Genomic DNA, 19,479 nt, shown 5'->3' with positions numbered 1-19,479 from the left:
TCCAGCATCTGCAGATTCACTCGTGTTTCCTCCAGCATTTCTGTTTTTGTTTTCTTCCAGTCTGTGCCCAGTACTCCTGACTCAGGAGTGCAATCCCAACCTAGAATAAGCACTATCCCATGATCATTATACAACAGGCACTCCACAGAATACCCTAAGGTACTTACATTCTGAGGAAGCTCTGGTCACACTCCAGGCACTTGTGTGTTTTTACACTGCTCTCATGGTTGCAGAGATGCTTATAAACCTCACTCCAGGCTTCATCTGATGAAAAGATAACATTTCAATGCAATACAGTGCTTGAAAAGTTGATCAAAACATTGAAGAAGACAGCACAATGTTATGATGTTACGAATATTCCTGTTAAAAGGAGAAGTCTATATTCAGTGTTTTTGTTTGGATCACAAAGTAGCCTTCTCCTGTGAATTGTGATTAGACCAGACCACCAACCAACCCCTGACCACTGGTCATAAATGAGTCAGAAACACAGTAACCAAAGCAATGTAGCTTTGAAAAAACTTCCTGCACAATAGCAATTAATGAATGGATATAATTACTAATGTGATATTTTTTAAAAATCAAGCAGAGGTTTCATTGCCACTCGTGTTGTCACCAATTCATAACGGTGAAGGTGACATATTCTTTTCTTTAATTAACTTTTTTATGTTTCTACACTACAACAGAAAAAAAAACACCAACAAAATGGAGAAGAAGAAGAAGCACTATAAACTGCATGGGGTGTTAGCCAATCCGGATTTTCCTTCCACAAGGTGTTGCATATTGGTGAGTTAAACCAAGGGAGGACTTATACAATAAGTGGTAGGGTCCTGGAGAATAGAGAACAAGGGTACAGGTACATAGTCCCTGAAAGTAGCAATATAATTAGAGAGGGTGGTGAGGAAGGTGTTTATCATACTTACTTTCATTGGCAGAGAGTGTAGAAATTGGGATGTCATGTTGCAACTGTACAAGTTGCTTATGAGACCAGACCATACTTGGAGTACAGTGTGCAGTTCTGATCTCATAGCTATAGGAAGGATATTATTAAACTATTGTATAAAGGAACACTTAGGAGGCAGTGATCATAATATTATAAAATTCACTCTCCAGTTTGAGAGGGAGGTGATAAAGTCAGATGTATCAGTATTACAGTTGAGTAAACGGAATTATAGAGGCATGAGAGAGAAGGTGGTTGAAGTTAATTGGAAGGGGACACTAGCAGGGATGATGGCAAAATAGCAATGGCTGGATTTTCTGGGGGCAATTCCAATGGAGGATGACAAAACCATGGCTGACAAGGGAGGTCAAAGACAACATAAAAGCAAAAGAGAGGGCAAATAACACAACAAAAATAGTGGAAAGGTAGAGGGTTAGGAAGATTTTAAAAATCAACAAAAGCAATAAGGAGAGAAAAGATGAAATATAAAGGTAAGCTAACCAATATAAAAGAGGTTACAAAAGTTTTTTTCAGATATATAAAGAATAAAAGAGAGGTGAGGGTGGATATGAGACTGCTGGTAAATGACACTGGAGAGACAGTAAATGGGGGGGGGGGGGCAGATCGATCAAAGAAACAGCCGATGAACTTAATAAGTATTTTGCATCAGTCTGCACTGTTGAAGACATTACCAGTAGGCCAGAAATTCAAGAGTGATAGGGGGGAAAAATGAGTTAAGTTGCTATAACTATGAGAAGATGCTTGGGTAGCTGAAAGGTCTGAAGGTAGATAAATCACCTGGACCAGATGCACTACACCCCAGATTCTGAAAGAGGTGGCTGAAGAGATTGTGCAGGCATTAATAATGATCTCTCAAGAATCACTAGATTCTGGAATGGTTCTGGAGGACTGGAAAATTATAAATCTCACTCCATTCCTTAAAAAGGTAGTGAGGCAACAGAAACAAAATTATAGGCCTATTAGCCTGACTTCAGTGATTGGGAAGATATTGAAGTCCATTATTAAGGATGAAGTTTCAGGGTGCTTGGAAGCACATGATAAAATAGGCCATTGGTTTTCTTAAGGGGAAATCTTGCCTGACAAATCTGTTGGAATTCTTCGAAGGATTTTTATAAGGTCTTTAACAAGATGCCACAAATGAGGATGCTTATCAAGAGAGGAGCATATGGTATCACAGGAAAGATATTAGCATGGATGGAAGATTGGCTGACTTGCAGAAGGCAAAAATTGGGAATAATGGTAACCTTTTCTGGTTGGCCTGCCAATGAATAGTGGTATTCAACAGGCGCCAGTTTGGAGACCGCTTCTTTTCACATTGTATGTTAATGATTTGGATGACAGAATTAATAGCTTTGTGGCCAAGTTTGTGGATGACACAAAGAAAGGTGGAACTGTTGATGAAGCAGGGAGTCTGCAGAAGGGCTTAGACAGATCGGGAGAATGGGTATAAAAGTGGCATATGGAACATAGTGTAGGGAAGTGTACGGTCATGCAATTCGATAGAAAAATCAGAGGAACAAAGGAACTTGGAAGTCCTTGTGAAGATTCCCTTAATGTTAACGTGCAGATTACTTTGGTGAAAAGGAAGCAAATACAATGTTAGTGTTTATTTAGAGAGGACTAGAATACAAGAGCAACACACACAAATGCTGGAGGAACTCTGCAGGTCAAGCAACATCTATGGGAATGAATAAACAGTCAATAATTCAGTCTGAGACCCTTCATCAGGACTGGAAAATAAGGGGGAAAATGGCAGAATAACAGTTGGGAGGAAGGGAAGGAGGGCAAGCTATAAGGCGATAGGTGAAGCCAGGTAGGTGGGAAGGGGTGATGAAGAAAGAGGCTAGGAGGTGATAGGAGGAAAAGGCAAAGGGCTGGAAGAGAGGGAATCTGATAGGAGAGGAGTGTAGACTATGGGAGAAAGGGAAAGAGGAGGTACACCAGGGGGAGGCAATAGGCAGGTGAGGAGAAAAGGTGAGAGGCTGAAGTGGAGAATAGAAGAGAGTAGGGGACGTATAGTCAAGATAGCCATGGGAATTGGTTGGCTTATAAAACATATTCTTAGACAGCTTCTCTCTAGAGATGGAGGCAGAGAGATCGAGAAAGGGGAAGGAGGTGTCAGAAATGGACCAAATGCATTGAGGGTGGAAGCTGTAGACAAAGTTGATGAAATTGACAAGCTCAGCATGGGTGCATGAAGCAGTGCAGAAATACGTTCCTCATGTGTTATCCCTTTCATTCCCAGGATCATTCTCATGAAGCTTCTCTGGACCCTCTCCAATGCCAGTACATCCTGTCTTAGTAAGGGGCCTAAAATTACTCCTAGTACTCCAAGTGCAATCTGATCAATGTCTTTTAAAGCCTCAGTATTATATCATTGCTTTTATATTCTAGTCCACGCAAAATGAATGCATTTGCCTTCCTTACTACTGGAATGCTGTTTCATTTGACTGTATTCATAGGCATTCAAGTATGGTTGAATGACAAGCAAACTTGAACATGACTCAACCTGCAAATTAATTTTTAGGGAATACTGCACTAGGACCCCCAAGCCCTTTGCAGCTTTGATTTCTGAATTTGCTCCTCATTTAGAATTAGTCTACACCTTTCTTCCTTCTATCGAAGAGCATGACCAAACACTTCCCAACACTGTATTCCATCTGCCACTTCTTGACCCATTCTACTAATCTGTCTAAGTCCTTCTTCACGCTCCTTGCTTCCTCAGCACCACCTGGCCCTCCACCTAACTTCGTATAGTCTGCAAACCTGGCCACAAAGCCATCAATTCCTTCATTCAGATCATTGACATATAACATGAAAAGAAGTGGTCCCAACAACAACCCATTGGTAACTCCACTAGTCACTGGAAGCCAACCAGAAAAGGCTCTATTTGTTCCCAATGTTTGCCTCCTGCCATTCAGCCTGAGAATATTTGCAAGTTCTGTGGGAATGGAATAGCTGTATTCCTACTGATTCTTCAGCAGACAGAAAGCTCTGAATGACCTACCAGTAAAATCACACTGTGTGCACTTAAAAGCTCCCTTGGTGTGGCAGGCAGAATGTAAATCTCTCATGATCTCTGACGTATAGAAAGATGGACACTTGGAGCAGTAGAAAAGGCAAGGTTGCTGCTTGTGTCTGACTTCATGCAATTTCCACGATTTTTGCCTAGTGAATACTTTGCTGCAAAATGAGCAATGGTATTTCCTCCTGTCAGCATTGTGACTCTTGAGGTGCTTCTGCATCATTTTCCACTCTGTTGTGCAGGAACAGCAGTGGATGCATTTAAAGGATGCGACTCCATCATGACAGGTCATGTGAAGGTTATAAATGTCTTTTGACTTCAAGTCTAACTTGCACAACCTGCAAGAATAATGTTCAATTCTCAGCTTGGCTTGGGAGCTTCCAGCATCACTGAAGGGTCTGATTTCACTCCGCTTCTTCTTCCTGAGCTTCTTACGAATCACACAATCACTGTCAACATTTTGGTGATGGCTTCCTGAATTAACTCCGTGAACTTTGTTGCTGTTGGAAATCCGACAGAGACCCAATGACATAAGATGCTCTGACTGAGCTTCATCATCATCTTTACATATGCTGGGCACAACCGGAGATGACTCTCCCTCTGATGCAATACAGTGGGCTCCGTCTAACTGGAAAGATGCAGACTCCCCTTCAAATAATGTGCTGACCTCACATGTATCAGGAGCATGTAGGTGGTCACTGCGGCCCCCTAGTCCCATATCACAAGACACAGGACTAATATTGTGAAGCATCCTATACATGGGAAGAAGAAAAGACATCCTGTCTAAGTTGTCCACTATAATGTCCTCACCCACTTTAGTCTCAGAATCCATGTCTAGCTCAGCATTATACGAGGTGTCATCTTCAGTGTGACATGCATCAGTCATCATCTTAGAAACCTGATGATTCACTTTGGGTTTGTGACGGCTTTCCATGTGAGAGTTCATTTTGATTTTTAGGCTGCTGGTGAATGCACAAATCTTACACCTGTAAACCTTGACGAGGAATACTTCCACAAAGCTTTTAAACTCAGTCTCAATTCCTTCCATATTGCTTGTGCATAAGCTTGTTGTGGTGGTCTCTTCCGACAAATGTAATGGCACTGGATGAATGTTGTGAAAGGCAAATCCTGCTTCAGTCATCTTCTTTAAAATAATCATACCTGCAAGAAATTTGAAATGGAAAATGGTCAAACACATTACATTACCCTTCAAAATGTGTAGCATTTCTCACTGATTAGCAAAAAGCAGCAGAATTTACCTCCCAAACACCAATTCAAAAGAGTACAAACTACTTCTGAGAAAAGGCTTACTGCAACATTGATTGAGGCATAATTAACTCTGCATTTTCAGTTTGCAAAATTGATCATTGGATATGGTTGGAAGCCAAAACACAACTACAAGGAAACTGAGGACTGAAATTCTCACCATTAATAACTTTGTGAAGAAACAAGGCACCCAAGAACAGTAGAGTTAGAAGCAGGATTATGACTGAGCGAATTCCACTATTGAATAGAATCATATACTGATGCTCTCATATAGGTTCCACCATGACATCGGTAGCAGAGCGAAGGGCGCTGAGTAGGCTACGGTCAATCATGGAAAACCCTGAACATCCTCTGCATAGCACCATCCAGAGACAGAGAAGCAGCTTCAGCGGCAGGCTGCTATCGATGCAATGCTCCTCAGACAGGATGAAGAGATCATTACTCCCCAATGCCATTCGGCTTTACAATTCAACCACCGGGGGTAAGATATGTTAAAGTGCCGGGGTTAGGACTGAGTTTAAGTTACCATTCAATATATTTTTATTTTAAGTATTTTATTTTATGTATGTATTTTAAGTATTGTATGTAATTAGTTTTGCTACAATAAGTGTATGGGACATTGGAAAAAATGTTGAATTTCCCCATGGGGATGAATAAAGTATCTATCTATCTATCTATCTATCTATCTATCTATTAAGGACCCTCACCATCCAGGACATGTCTTCTTCTGATTACTACCATTGAGGAGAAAGTACAGGAGCTTGAAGACCCACATTCAACAACTTCGGAACAGCTTCTTCCTCTCTGCCATCTGAACAGCCCATGAACACCACTTCACTAGTCCTCTTTTGCACTACTTATTTATTTATTGTAGGTTTTACGTATTGCATTGTACTGCTGCCACAAAACAATAAATTTTATTATGAATAATGATGATAATAAACCTGATTCTGATTCACTCTGCTCTCATTTTCATCCAATCCATTTCTAATTCTTGCTGTCCTTGATTTAGCTTACTTCCACAATGGAGGATAAACTAGTCACCAATTTCTACTAGAAGCACCACAGCTACATTGACTATACTTCCTTCAAACTGTTTTCTTGTCAGCACCCATTCCATTTTCTGAGTTTTTTCCACCCCTGTGCATTTGTAATAATATCACTTTCTATACCAGGGTTTCCCAATGTTTTCCTCCATCATAGAGTTTCCAGTGCCATAGTCAACAAGAACTTGATCACACCTATTCCATTTCCCCTGCTTCATATTCTTTTCTCTGATGGAAACTTGTCCTTACCTTCCAGTTCATCACCGTCCATATTCAATGGTCAATACAATTTCCAACACTGCCAATCCTTCCAAACATGATTTCCCCACAAATATAATTAGATATTCATGACCGCCACCCCTACCACCACCCTCCCCTATCAGAAAGCAGATCACTCAACTGCTCTGGAGATAATTGTGGAGTATTTTAACCTGCATATACACTATTTTGGGGATAATTTCTTACAAACACATGTTCTGGAGCTAACCAAACAGCTGGCTATACTGGATCAGATACAGTGATTTAGGATTAGTTAATGACCTCATTGAGAAGGTGCCCCTGGGAAGCTGTAATCATAAACTAATTAAATTTTACATTCAGTTTCAGCAAAACTTGAATGGGTCTGAAACTAGTATTTTAAATATAAATATAATTAATGATGTGGGAGTGAAAGCGTAGCAAACTTGTAAATTAAGTTAAGAGATAATTCAATATTGTGTAAAATGCTTAAAGGGATCTTTCCGTTAAATAGAATAGATATATTCCACGGAGAAGTATAAACTTCAAGGGGATACCCATCATGTGTGTTAACTAAAGGAGTTAATCAATGTATCAAACGTAAAAACACATAAATTGTAGAAAGGTAGGTGGCAGAGCCAAAATTAACAAGGAAAAACAAGAAAATGTTGCCTCAAGTATTTTGTGTGTTTTCATTATTGAGGGCACAAGTAATCTCCAGAAGTTACTATAAATTAGGGTTTGAAAAGGAGGGAAGAACTCTGGAAAATTAGTCACCAGGTAAGTGGCACTGAGCAAATTATTGAAGCTACAAGCTGACAGGTCTCCAACCCTGATGGACATCATCCTAGGGACTCTAAAGAAATAGTTAATAGGATAATTGATGCACGGGTTCAAGGAAGATTTCATTAGATTGAAATGTAATTCCAAAGTTCAAGAAATGAGAAATGAAGCAGGAAACCACTAGCTACATAGTTTAATATCTGTTAAAGGAAAATAAAAAAAGTTATATCAGAACACCTTGACAAACTCAAGATATCAGCTGAGGTAAATATGGTTTTAAGAAGGGGAAATCACATTTGATCAATGTATTTTTATATGAAGACATAGCATATGCTGTGGATAAAAGGGAAGTGGTAAAAGTACTAATAGATTTCCAGAAGACATTTGATAAGGTGCATTAGATGTTATTGCAAAAAATAAGAACAAGTTGGGTGGGTGGTAACATATTGCGCTGGAGAGAAAGTTGACTAGCTAACAAGAAACAAGGAGAAGCATAAGCAGGTCTTGTTCTGGTTGGAAGTTGTAATGGGCTGGTGATGGAGTCTTAAGTTTTTGCAATTTATTAATGACTTGAATGAAAAGAGTGTGAAGGTGTGTTTGCTACATTTGTTGATGATTCGAAGATAATTGGGAAAGAATGGGTAACGATCTGACAGATGGAGTGATACGTGGGAAAATGTCAAATATAACATAAAATAGAACACAGAACAGTACTGCACACAGAACAGGCCCTTTGACCACAATGTTGTGCTGATCTTTTAACCTGCTCCACGATCAATCGAACCCACCCTCCCACATAGCCTTCCATTTTCTTTCATCCACGCACCGACCTAAGAGTCTCTTAAATGTTCTTGATGTATGTGCTCTACCACCACCCTGGTAGTGTATTCCATGAAGTTACCATCCTTTGTGTAAAAAAACCTACCTTTAATATCCTCCCACCCATATTTTCCTCCAATTATGTCTACTCATATTTGCTACTGCCAGCCTTGGGAAAGGTGCTGGTTATCCGCTCTGCCTATGCCTCATCATTTTATACACCTCTATCAAGATATTCTCATCTTCCCTCACTCCAAAGAGAAAATCCCTAGCTCGCTCAATCTTTCCTCATAAGACATACTCTCTAATCCAGGCAGTATACTGGTAAATGTCCTCTGCACCCTCTCTAAAACTTCCACATATTTCCTAAAATGTGGCGACCAGAACTGAAGATAAATTGCTAAATTAATTCTAACACGCTTGACAATTGCGCAAACACTGGTGCAATTTAACAATGTGTGCTTAGCTCACTACTCCACTCTCTCTACACTCATAATAGTTTAGCTAGGCACACTCCCTCTGCAATTGGATCCTCGACTTCCTAACCGGAAAACCACAATCTGTGCAGATTGGTGATAATGTCTCTTCCTCGCTGACAATCAACACTGGTGCACCTCAGGGGTGTGTGCTTAACCCATTGCTCTACTCTCTATATACCCATGACTGTGTGGCTAGGCATAGCTCAAATACCATCTATAAATTTGCTGACGATACAACTACTGTTTGCAGAATTTCAGATGGTGATGAGAAGGCATACAGGAGCAAGATAGATCAGCTAATTGAGTGGTGTCACAGCAACAACCTTGCACTCAACATCAGTAACATGAAACAACTGACTATATACTTCACAAATGGTAAGACAAGGTAACACACACCAGTGCTCACAGAGGGTTCAGAAGTAGAAAGAGTGAGTAATTTTAAGTTCATGGGTGTCAACATCTCTGAGGATCTATCCTGGGCCCAACATATCGACTCAGTTACAAATAATGCACGACAGCAGCTATATTTCATTAGGAGTTTGACTAGATTTTGTACGTAAGCAAACACACTTGCAAATTTCTACAGATGTACCATGGAGAGCACACAAACTGGCTGTATCACCGTTTGGGGGTACTGCATAGGATCAAAAGAAGTTTCAGAAAGTTGTTAACTCAGTCAGCTCCATCATTGGCTACCGGTGACTAATTGTGTTCCACAGGGGTCAGTGCTGGGATCTCATTTTATCATGTTAAATGTCAGTGATGATGGAATTGATGGATTTGTAGCCAAGTTTGTGGACAATACAGAGATAGTCAGAGGCTTTTTCCCAGGGCTGAAATGGTTGCCACAAGAGGACACAGGTTTCAGGTGCTGGGGAGTAGGTACAGAGGAGATGTCAGGGGTAAGTTTTTTAGTTAGAGAGTGGTGAGTGCGTGGAAGGGGCTGCTAGCAACCGATATGATAGAGTCTTTTATATATATGATATGAGGCCGATATGATAGAGTCTTTTAAGAGGCTTTTAGACAGCTACATGGAGCTTAGTAAAACAGAGGGCTTAGTAATTTCTAATGTAGGGACATATTCGGCACAACTTTGTGGGCTGAAGGGCCTGTTTTGTGCTGTAGGTTTTTCTATGTTTCTATGTTCTATGTTTGAGGGGCAGGTAGTGCTGAAGAAGCAGAAGATCTGCAGAAGGCTCTAGCCTTTATCTGCTGGTGTTTAGAAGAATGAGGAAGGGGTCTCATTGGAATCTATTTAATATTGAGTAGCCTAGATAGAGTGGATGTGGGAAGGATGTTTCCAATAGTAGGTGAGCCTAGGATCAGGGGACACAGCCTCAGAACAGACAAACTCCAATTTAGAATATGGATGAAGAGGAATTTCTTTAGCCAGAGGGAAAGGTTATGGGAGAATGCAGTTGAGTGAGATTGACAGTGGTAATAAATCGGCCATGATGGAATGGCAGAGCAGACACAATGGGTCACATGGCCTAGTTTTGTTATGGTCTCAAGGTCCAAAAAAAGCATGTTAAATAAGTGACAGGAGATTTCAAAACTCTGATATTCAGAGAGATCAGTTTGTCCCAGAGAATGATTCATAACTAATGTGTGGGTACTGCAAGTAAACATGTAAGTTAATAGAATGTTTTTGTAGCTTGAAACATTAATATTGTTCCTCTTTCCACAGATACTACTCTACTTGCTGTTTCCTACACTGGAGAAACGGCACAAAGACAGACCTCTCAGGCCAACACATCCATGTTTAACTATTTGACCACCTACTATAATCCCATTTGCCTAAATTAGGTTCATATCTTTCAACAGCCTTCCTATTAAAATATCTAACTGTCACTTAAACACAGTAACTGTAAATGATTCCAGCACCTGGATGGGAGAGGCGGAGGCTTTGAGCGCATGAGTGGAAGAAGGACGGCGGTTGGCTAAACAACTAGATTGTGAATGGATGGAGAATGGCAGGAGGAAGTGACGATTTGGGGAGTGAGTTAGAGATGGAGGTTGGCGGGAAAGAGGATTGGAGTGGAAAAAGCAAGAAAAGAAAACAGAGGTATGAGATGTCAAACTCTGAGGAGTCAGGGGATGACCAAAGTAGGATAGCAAAACAATGGAAAGAAGATGAGGTTAAAGCAATTATAACACTGAGCGAAGACTTTTGGTGATTAGAAAACGATTCGTTTGATGAAGGTAATCAACAAACTTATAGGCCAGGTCAAAAGAGCAAAGGTGTTAGGAAATGGATCGCTATTAGTGATTTGTCAGGATAGTGCTCAGTAAGGCAAAGTGATAAGATTAAAATAGACGGAAGAAAAGTACAATGTTCAATACTCAACAATAGAAAGTGGACTAGAGGAGTTATTTCGGGAATACCAACAAAAGTTACTATGGACGAGATTAAACAGAACATAAAAGCAAAAATTATTGAGGCCAAACATTTGAAAGTTACAAGAAACAGAAAAAGGTGTGATAGTTTATCGGTTATGATTAACTTTGTTGAAGAAAGATTGCCGACTAAAGTTTATTTAGGGTATATGTGTTATGAGGTCGGAATATATATACCACTGCCTTTAAGATGCTTTAAATGTCAGAAATTTGGGCATATTGCGGTGGTCTGCAGAGGGAAACAAAGATGTGGGAGATGCGCTGGAGAACATGAATACGTGAAATGTGAGGCGGGAGCTAGGCTGAAATGCTGCAATTGTGGCGGGGAAAACGGTGCAGCTTATCGAGGGTGCATTAATAGCAAGAAGGCAGCTGAGATACAATATTTTAAGGTAACTCAAGGGATTAGCTACACAGAGGCAGTGAAAGGAATCACTGAAAAGGAGAAGGCTATCAAGTGAACAAATATGGGGAATAATAAACCAGTGAACTGTGAGGGCTGTAATATGATAAATAAGGATACACTAATAATAAGTAGAAAGGATTTCGTACTGTTTATGGTAGATGCAATTAACTGTTCAGCACAAACAGACAAGAGAACAGAGAAAATAAAAATTATAGTCAAGTCTGCAGAAAAATATCTTGGTATTACAGGGCTTAGGTGGGAAGTAGTTAAAGAAATGCTGAATGGAGGATCAAACAGTTCACAGACAGGGGAGGTGGGATCTTAATGGCAGTATATATTTTACAATGGAATGCAAGGAGTCTTATCGCAAATGGTCAAGAATTTAAGAAATGTGTATCAGAACTTAAGGAAAAACCTCAGATTTTATGTATACAGGAAACATGGTTGAAACCACAATTAGGTTTTGTTTTACAAGGATATACAGCTATTAGGAAGGATAGAAGTGATGGCAATAGTGGAGGAGTAGCAATATTTATAACCAGTGGGATGAGGTATAATATAATCAACATAGGGCAAAAATATGAATCAATAGCAATCAAAATTTGGATAGGCAGAGAAAGCCTGGTAATAATAAATTACTATAATCCATGTAGAAGATTAAGCAAAGATACATTAAACACAGTGGGTGGTGGGATGAAAGGGAAAATAATATGGTGTGGGGATTTCAATGGACACAGTACACTATGGGGATGTAAAAATACTGATGAAAACTGATTAGTGATAGAAGAATTTATAGATGACAAAAAATTGGTATGTATAAATAATGGAGAAGGTACGAGATATAATACTTCCCAAAACACAGAATCCACAATAGATCTAACATTTGTAAGTAGAGAATTAGCAGGGATCAGTACTTGGAACGTATTAAAACAAACTACAGTGGGAAGTGATCACTATCCCATACTCACAAAGATTCAGATTAAAATAGAGCTAAATAAAGGACCTAGAGTCTCAAGGTGGAAACTAAGTAAGGCAGATTGGGAGATATTTCAAAGAAGAAGTGAAGTAAGATGCATAAAGATTTTAGATGAAAATATATTGGATATAGAAGAAATGAATGATAAATTGGTCACAGCAATTATAAATTCAGCAGAAGAAACAATTCTGAAAAGTAAAGGTAGAGGAGAGGGGAAAAGTGTTCCATGGTGGAATTGTGAATGTAGTAGAAGTATAAAAGTAAGAAATGAAGTGTTTAAAGTGTTAAAAAGACAACATTCGGTAGAAACATTAATACAATATAAAAGAGCACAAGCAGTAGTTCGGAAATTAATCAGACAAGCAAAGCGAGCATACTGGAGACAATATTGTAACAAAATTGGAAGAAAAATTCAACTGTCTGAAATATAGGGCACGATAAGGAAAATGAATGATATAAGAAGTAGCAATGAGATTCCTGTGCTAAAAAGCAAGGACAATATGGCAATTAACAATGTAGAAAAAGTAGAAATATTGGCAAAAGCTTTTGTTAGCATACATAGCTCGGAAAATTTGACAGTTGAGGCTAGACAGCAAAGGGAGGAGGGGCTTAAGGAAAATTCAGGAATGACGGACAAAAGAGCAATATCAGAAGAAGTGCTGGAGACACCTATTAGCAAAACAGAAAGAGAAAGAGCCATTATGAATGCGCGGCCAACTTCTCCTGGGAAGGATCAAGTATGGAGTAGAATGCTGAAGCAATTATCAAGAAGTGCATTTCTAGTTCCACAGAGGCTGTTTAATAAAATTTGGGAAATGGTAAAATACCATCTGCATGGAAACATTCTGTTATTGTTCCAATACTAAAATCTGGTAAAGATTCATCAGACCCAACAAACTATAGACCAATTGCATTAACTTCACAGCTAGGTAAACTTATGGAACGAATATAACTGATAGGCTTACATACTTTCTAGAAAAAAGAAGTCTTATTTCTCCCTACCAAAGTAGTTTTCGCAAAGGAAGAACTACAGTAGATTCAATACTTAGCTTGGAATCTGAAATTAGCAAGGCTCAAACAAATAAAGAAATGGTCCTGGCGGTATTCTTCGACATAGAAAAGGCATATGATATGCTCTGGAAAGAGGGAGTGTTAATTAAATTAAAAGAATTAGGGGTGGAAGGAAAATGATATAACTGGGTTCTAGACTTTCTTTTTGATCGAACAATTCAAGGTGGAAGAAGAGTATTCCAGGACATATTTGGTTGAAAATGGAACACCACAATGTAGTGTCTGCAGTCCATTACTATTTACCATAATGATAAATGACATATTTGTGCAGTGTGGGGAAATCCTTATATGTAGATGATGGGGTTTTATGGGTCAGGGGAAGAAATTTAATTTATATACAAAGGAAAATGCAGGATGCAATGAATAAACTGGAGGAGTGGGCAAATAAACGGGGTTTCAAATTGTCTATGAGTAAGTCGCAAGTGATATGTTTCTCAAGAAATCACAAACCAGTTTCCGTGAAATTATATGAACAAAAATTAGAGCAGGTAAAGGTAATTTGGTTCCTCGGTTTGCTATTTGATAAGAAACTTACATGGAAACAGCAAATTGAGAAAATTACAAACAAATGTAAGAAAATAAACAACTTATTGAGGTGTCTGGTTAGACATGATTGGGGTGCGAGCAGGTTATCGCTATTAAGTATGTATCAAGCTCTAATGAGGGCTATGTTGGATTATGGATGTGTAGCATACATATCCGCTGCAGAAAGTAATTTAAAAATGCTGGATGTTGAGCAAGGCCCTCAGGATATGTAATGGTGCATTCAGAAGATCACCTGTATCAGCTCTTCAAGTTGAAATGAGGGAAATGCCATTAAGGCTTAGAAGAATAAAGCTAATGCTACATTACTGGGTTAACATCATGGGGCATAACTATTCACATCCAGCTAAAGCTATATTAAAAGACGCTGGGAACATAATAATACAAATTATAATAGCTTTGGATGGATCTGGGATGCAGCAGCACAAAAATATAGTCTACACGAAATGGAATATAGCCCTACAGTTCCATTATCTGATGTTTCTCCATGGCTCTTTACAATACATACAGTGGATATAAACCTGCAACAACTTTTAAAAAGGAAGTCTAACTGTGGAATCAAACTGATAGTACAAGAATATATAGACCTGCATTTTAGAAACAAATTAGTAATATTTACGGATGGATCAAAAGACCCTAGCTCTGTCCACACAGGTACTGCAGTCTACATTCCTCAGTGCAAAACCAGTATTAGAAAAAGAACATCAAACCATTTATCAGTGTATACAACAGAATTAATGACAATATTGAGAGCATTATCTTGAATAGAAGAAAATAATGTCAAAAAGACTGTAATTTGTTCAGACAGTTTGTCTGCATTAACTTCTATCAAATCAAGAACATCATAAAGTACAAAGTGTAAAAAGGATATTTTATTGGAGATTCTAAGTTATATACACTGACTGAAAATGGGGTAGAAGTAAGCTTCCTTTAGGTTCCTGCTCTTTGTGGTGTGGAGGGTAATGAAAAAGTGGACATTATAGCTAAACAATCACTCAAATCGTCTATAATAGAGGTCCAGATCCCTCTAAGAAAAGTGGAAGTCAAAAGCACTATAAAAACACGTATTGAGGAGACATAGCAGAAGCATTGGGATGAGAGTGAAACAGGGAGACAACTGTACAAAATACAAAGGCAAGCCAGATACAAAAGAATATCAGGTGGGCATGAAAAGATAGAAGTGATCATCAGTCGTTTAAGAATTGGTCACATAAGTCTTAATTACACATTATACAAAATAGGGAAACATCCAACTGGGTTGTGTGAATACTGTAATCAACCAGATAACAGTTGAACATGTATTGATAAAATGTAAGAAGGATGAAAGAGAAAGAGTGAAGATGATAGGAGCGCTTAAGATAAACAAAAAAATTGCTGTGGGTACAGAAGACATTTTAGGTAGGAGTTCAAGAGAAATACGGACCTATATCTGAAAGACTCTGGTTTATTACATAGAATTTAGGGAATGCAATTCTTTTCTTCCTCCTGTTTATCAAACGATCCACACTCCAGTCTAGTAGGTGGCGGTAATGCACCTTAAAGCCGGTTTGTCAACCACCATAAAACAAGAAAAAGAAGATTCCAGCACTTCCTTTGTGAATTCCACATATCAACTATTCTCTGTGTAAATGAACTTATCTTTCAGATCTGCTCTTGTGGGAGAACCTAGAACTAGGCCAACATTTAAACATGGGGTTTATCCATTTAAGACAGAAGAGGCACTATTTTCTCCTCTTCATGAGTTTTTAAAATTCTCTTCCTCAAGAGCATTTTAATATTTTAAGGTGGATTTTTGTTAAGCAATGGGATGAAAAGTTAGATGGAAATGTAGGGTTGATGGTTGCAATCAGATTAGCCATGATCTTATTGAATGTTAGAGCAATTTCAAGGGGGTGAGAGACCAACTCATGTTCCTAAACTGGATGCTTGTAAACATGAACCCTTCCCAATACTGTAAGAATCACCCACCCATCCCATTATGTGACAGAAATCCAGGCCCGAATCTACAAACCCCATTTCCAGAAAAGTTGGGATATTTTCCAAAATGCAATAAAAACAAAAATCTGTGATATGTTAATTCACGTGAACTCTTATTTAACTGACAAAAGTACAAAGAAAAGATTTTCAGTAGTTTTACTGACCAACTTAATTGTATTTTGTAAATATACACAAATTTAGAATTTGATGGCTGCAACACACTCAACAAAAGTTGGGACAGAGTTAAAATAAGATTGAAAAGTGCACAGAATATTCAAGTAACACCGGTTTGGAAGACTCCACATTAAGCAGGCTAATTGGTAGCAGGTGAGGTATCATGACTGGGTATAAAAGTAGCGTCCATCAAAGGCTCAGTCTTTGCAAGCAAGGATGGGTCGTGGCTCACCCCTTTGTGCCAAAATTCGTGAGAGAGTTGTTAGTCAGTTCAAAAGGAACATTTCCCAATGCAAGATTGCAGAGAATTTAGGTCTTTCAACATCTACAGTACATAATATTGTGAAAAGATTCAGAGAATTCAGAGACATCTCAGTGCGTAAAGGGCAAGGTTGGAAACCACTGCTGAATGCGTGTGATCTTCGAGCCCTCAGGCAGCACTGCCTAAGAAACAGTCATGCTACTGTGACAATTATAGCCACCTGGGCTCGGGAGTACTTCAGAAAACCATTGTTACTTAACACAGTCTGTCGCTGCATCCAGAAATGCAACTTGAAACTGTATTACGCAAGGAGGAAGCCATACATCAACTCTATCCAGAAACGCCGGCAAGTTCCCTGGGCCCGAGCTCATCTCAGATGGACCAGAAGACTGTGGAACCGTGTGCTGTGGTCAGATGAGTCCACATTTCAGCTAGTTTTGGGGGAAAAACGGGCGTCGAGTTCTCAGTGCCAAAGATGAAAACGATCATCCTGATTGTTATCAGCCAAAGGTGCAAAAGCCAGCATCTGTGATGGTATGGGGGTGCATCAGTGCCCACGGCATGAATGAGTTGCATGTATGTGAAGGTACCATTGACTCTGAGGCGTATATTAGGATTTTAGAGAGACATATGTTGCCATCAAGGCAAAGTCTGTTCCCGCCACGTCCATGCTTATTTCAGGACAATGCTAGACCACATTCTGCACGGGCTACAACAGTGTGGCTTTGTAGACACAGAGTGTGTGTGCTTGACTGGCCTGCTGCCAGTCCAGATCTATCTCCTATTGAAAATGTATGGCGCGTCATGAAGAGGAGAATCAGACAAAGACCACGGACTGTTGAGCAGCTGAAGTCTTATATCAAGCAAGAATGGACAAAATTTCCAATTGCAAATCTACTACAATTAGTATCCTCAGTTCCAAAACAATTAAAAAGTGTTATCAAAAGGAAAGGTGATGTAACACAATGGTAAACATGCCTCTGTCCCAACTTTTGAGTGTGTTGCAGCCATCAAATTCTAAATTTGTGTGTATTTACAAAATACAATTAAATTGGTCAGTAAAATTATTGAAAATCTTTCCTTTGTACTTTTGTCAGTTAAATAAAGGTTCACATGAATTAACATATCACAGATTTTTGTTTTTATTACATTTTGGAAAATATCCCAACTTTTCTGGAATGGGGTTAGTAGTTACTCAGTTCCACCCCCTCCCCAACAAATGTAGTGAAATCTGACAATAATAACCTAATACCTAATACTTAATAAAGACCACCATTAATTGTTAAAATTCCTACTTATTTAAAGTTTCCCATCTCTTTTACCACCTAGGTACAAGCGTTTCTGTAGATGCTGCAAATCTTGAGGGGAAAATCTACATTTCAAGCCCAGTCCTGATGAAGGGTCTTGGCACAAAATGTAGACAATTAATTTCCCTCCATTGATACTGCTTAACCTGCTGATTCCCTCCAGTATTTTGTGTGTTTGCTTAACATAAAAGGTGGAAAACAAAGTTAGCTACAAAACCTTCTCCACTGAATAATTTCTTATAGTAAATATTTTATCCTTCTTTCTAAAATCGTTTTAACCAAGATAGAATCATTTTGCAAACAGACTGTGCTGTAATCCAAACAATTGTTTTAAATCAGCAGCTTCAGTGGCTTCCTATTAGCAGCTATAAAAAAAATAAAGGCATCTATCACCAGGACTGGGTGCTAAAACCCCCTTATGACCAAGGAAGATAGTAAAGCCTCTCATTACCAAGAAAGGGAATTTATCGTTTTAACCAAAGAAGGCAGGGAGAGAGTTAACCCGTTTAACCAAAGAAGGCGGGAGGAGATTTAACCCGTTTAACCAAAGAAGGCGGGGAGGGAGTTAAACTCTTTAACAAAGAAGACGGGGTAAAACTCTCTCTGCCGAGGAGGGGGTAAATCCCTCAGTTATTACGCCATCGCACAGTTCATCGCCCGTCCACCAACACTAGCTCACCCACCTGAGTCAACCTTCCTTGGATCCGGCTGCGTCACCAAAAAGGTTCACGTGACCCATTCGATCCTGGAAAACGTACAGCTCGGCCCTCCGTAGGGCATTCTGGGAATTGTAGTTTCCTCGATGTTCCCAACCTCTTTGTTGGAACGAAGCAGGCCAGGCAGCATCTATAGAAAGAAGCACAGTCGACGTTTCGGGCCTATAGATGCTGCCTGGCCTGCTGCGTTCCACCAGCATTTTGTGTGTGTTGCTTGAATTTCCAGCATCTGCAGATTTCCTCGTGTTTTTGTTGGAACGACACGTCATAAAGACCAACGTAGAAAGTTCTGCTTGCAGAAGCTACTTTAGAATTGAGTTTAATGAAGCATAGCAGCACGCGTTCCTACACAGAATGTGTCAGTGGGCAATAATTTGTTGTTTGATGTTAGGTTAAACCTTTCGTATTAATTCGGAGGGTTTAATTTACATCATTGGATCGCATGTATTAAGTCAGTCAGGAAGGTTATTAGTGTTCCCATTGGTTATACTGCAAAATTAATTATTTACTTTTAGCTAGGATGAGAAGGGGAATTGATATTGGGTAATGAGGAAATGGCTGAGGCTTTGAATGACTAGTTTGTGTTAGTTTTCGTGGTGGAGGACACGTCTAACATGCTGAAAATAGATGATATGGATGCAATTGGAGGTGAAGACCTCGATACAATAACTATCACTAAAGAGGTAGTGCTGAGCAAACTTATGGGCCTGAAGATAGACAAATCCGCTGGTGCTGCTATAATGCATCCCAGGGTATTGAAGGAAATGGCAGAGGTTATAGTTGAAACTTTGGTGATAATTTACCAAAATTCCCTGGTCTCTGAGTAGGTCCTAGTGGATTGGAAGGCAGTGAATGTTACACACTGTACAAAAAAGAATGTAAGCAAAAGGCAGGTAACTATAGGCTAGTTAGTTTAACATATATAGTTTGGAAAATGCTTGAAGCTATCATTAAAGAAGAAATAGCAAGGCATCTGGAAAGAAATTGATCCATCAGATGTGTACGGGGCAGAACCCTGCCCTCACCTCGGATACTCA

At 39.3% G+C, this 19,479-nt stretch overlaps 1 protein-coding gene across 1 annotated transcript in view; it reads right to left on the bottom strand.

Moving 5' to 3' along the window:
- The window catches only part of LOC140742213 (uncharacterized), a 48,406-nt gene extending 29,973 nt beyond the window's left edge, over window positions 1–18,433 (bottom strand). The window contains exons 1-3 of the mRNA XM_073073040.1: window positions 18,410–18,433; window positions 3,966–5,144; window positions 168–264 (exon numbers count right to left, since the gene is read on the bottom strand). Of these exons, the coding sequence (XP_072929141.1) occupies window positions 168–264; window positions 3,966–5,142 (1,274 nt within the window). The 5' untranslated portion in view covers window positions 5,143–5,144; window positions 18,410–18,433. The remainder of the gene's footprint in view (window positions 1–167; window positions 265–3,965; window positions 5,145–18,409) is intronic.
- Between the last annotated feature and the right edge of the window lie 1,046 nt (window positions 18,434–19,479).

This window comes from Hemitrygon akajei, chromosome 20 (genome assembly GCF_048418815.1).
Source record: "Hemitrygon akajei chromosome 20, sHemAka1.3, whole genome shotgun sequence".
Lineage (NCBI taxonomy): Eukaryota > Metazoa > Chordata > Chondrichthyes > Myliobatiformes > Dasyatidae > Hemitrygon > Hemitrygon akajei.
The sequence above is the reverse complement of the archived record's forward strand: the minus strand, read 5'-3'. Positions and strand labels throughout refer to the sequence as shown.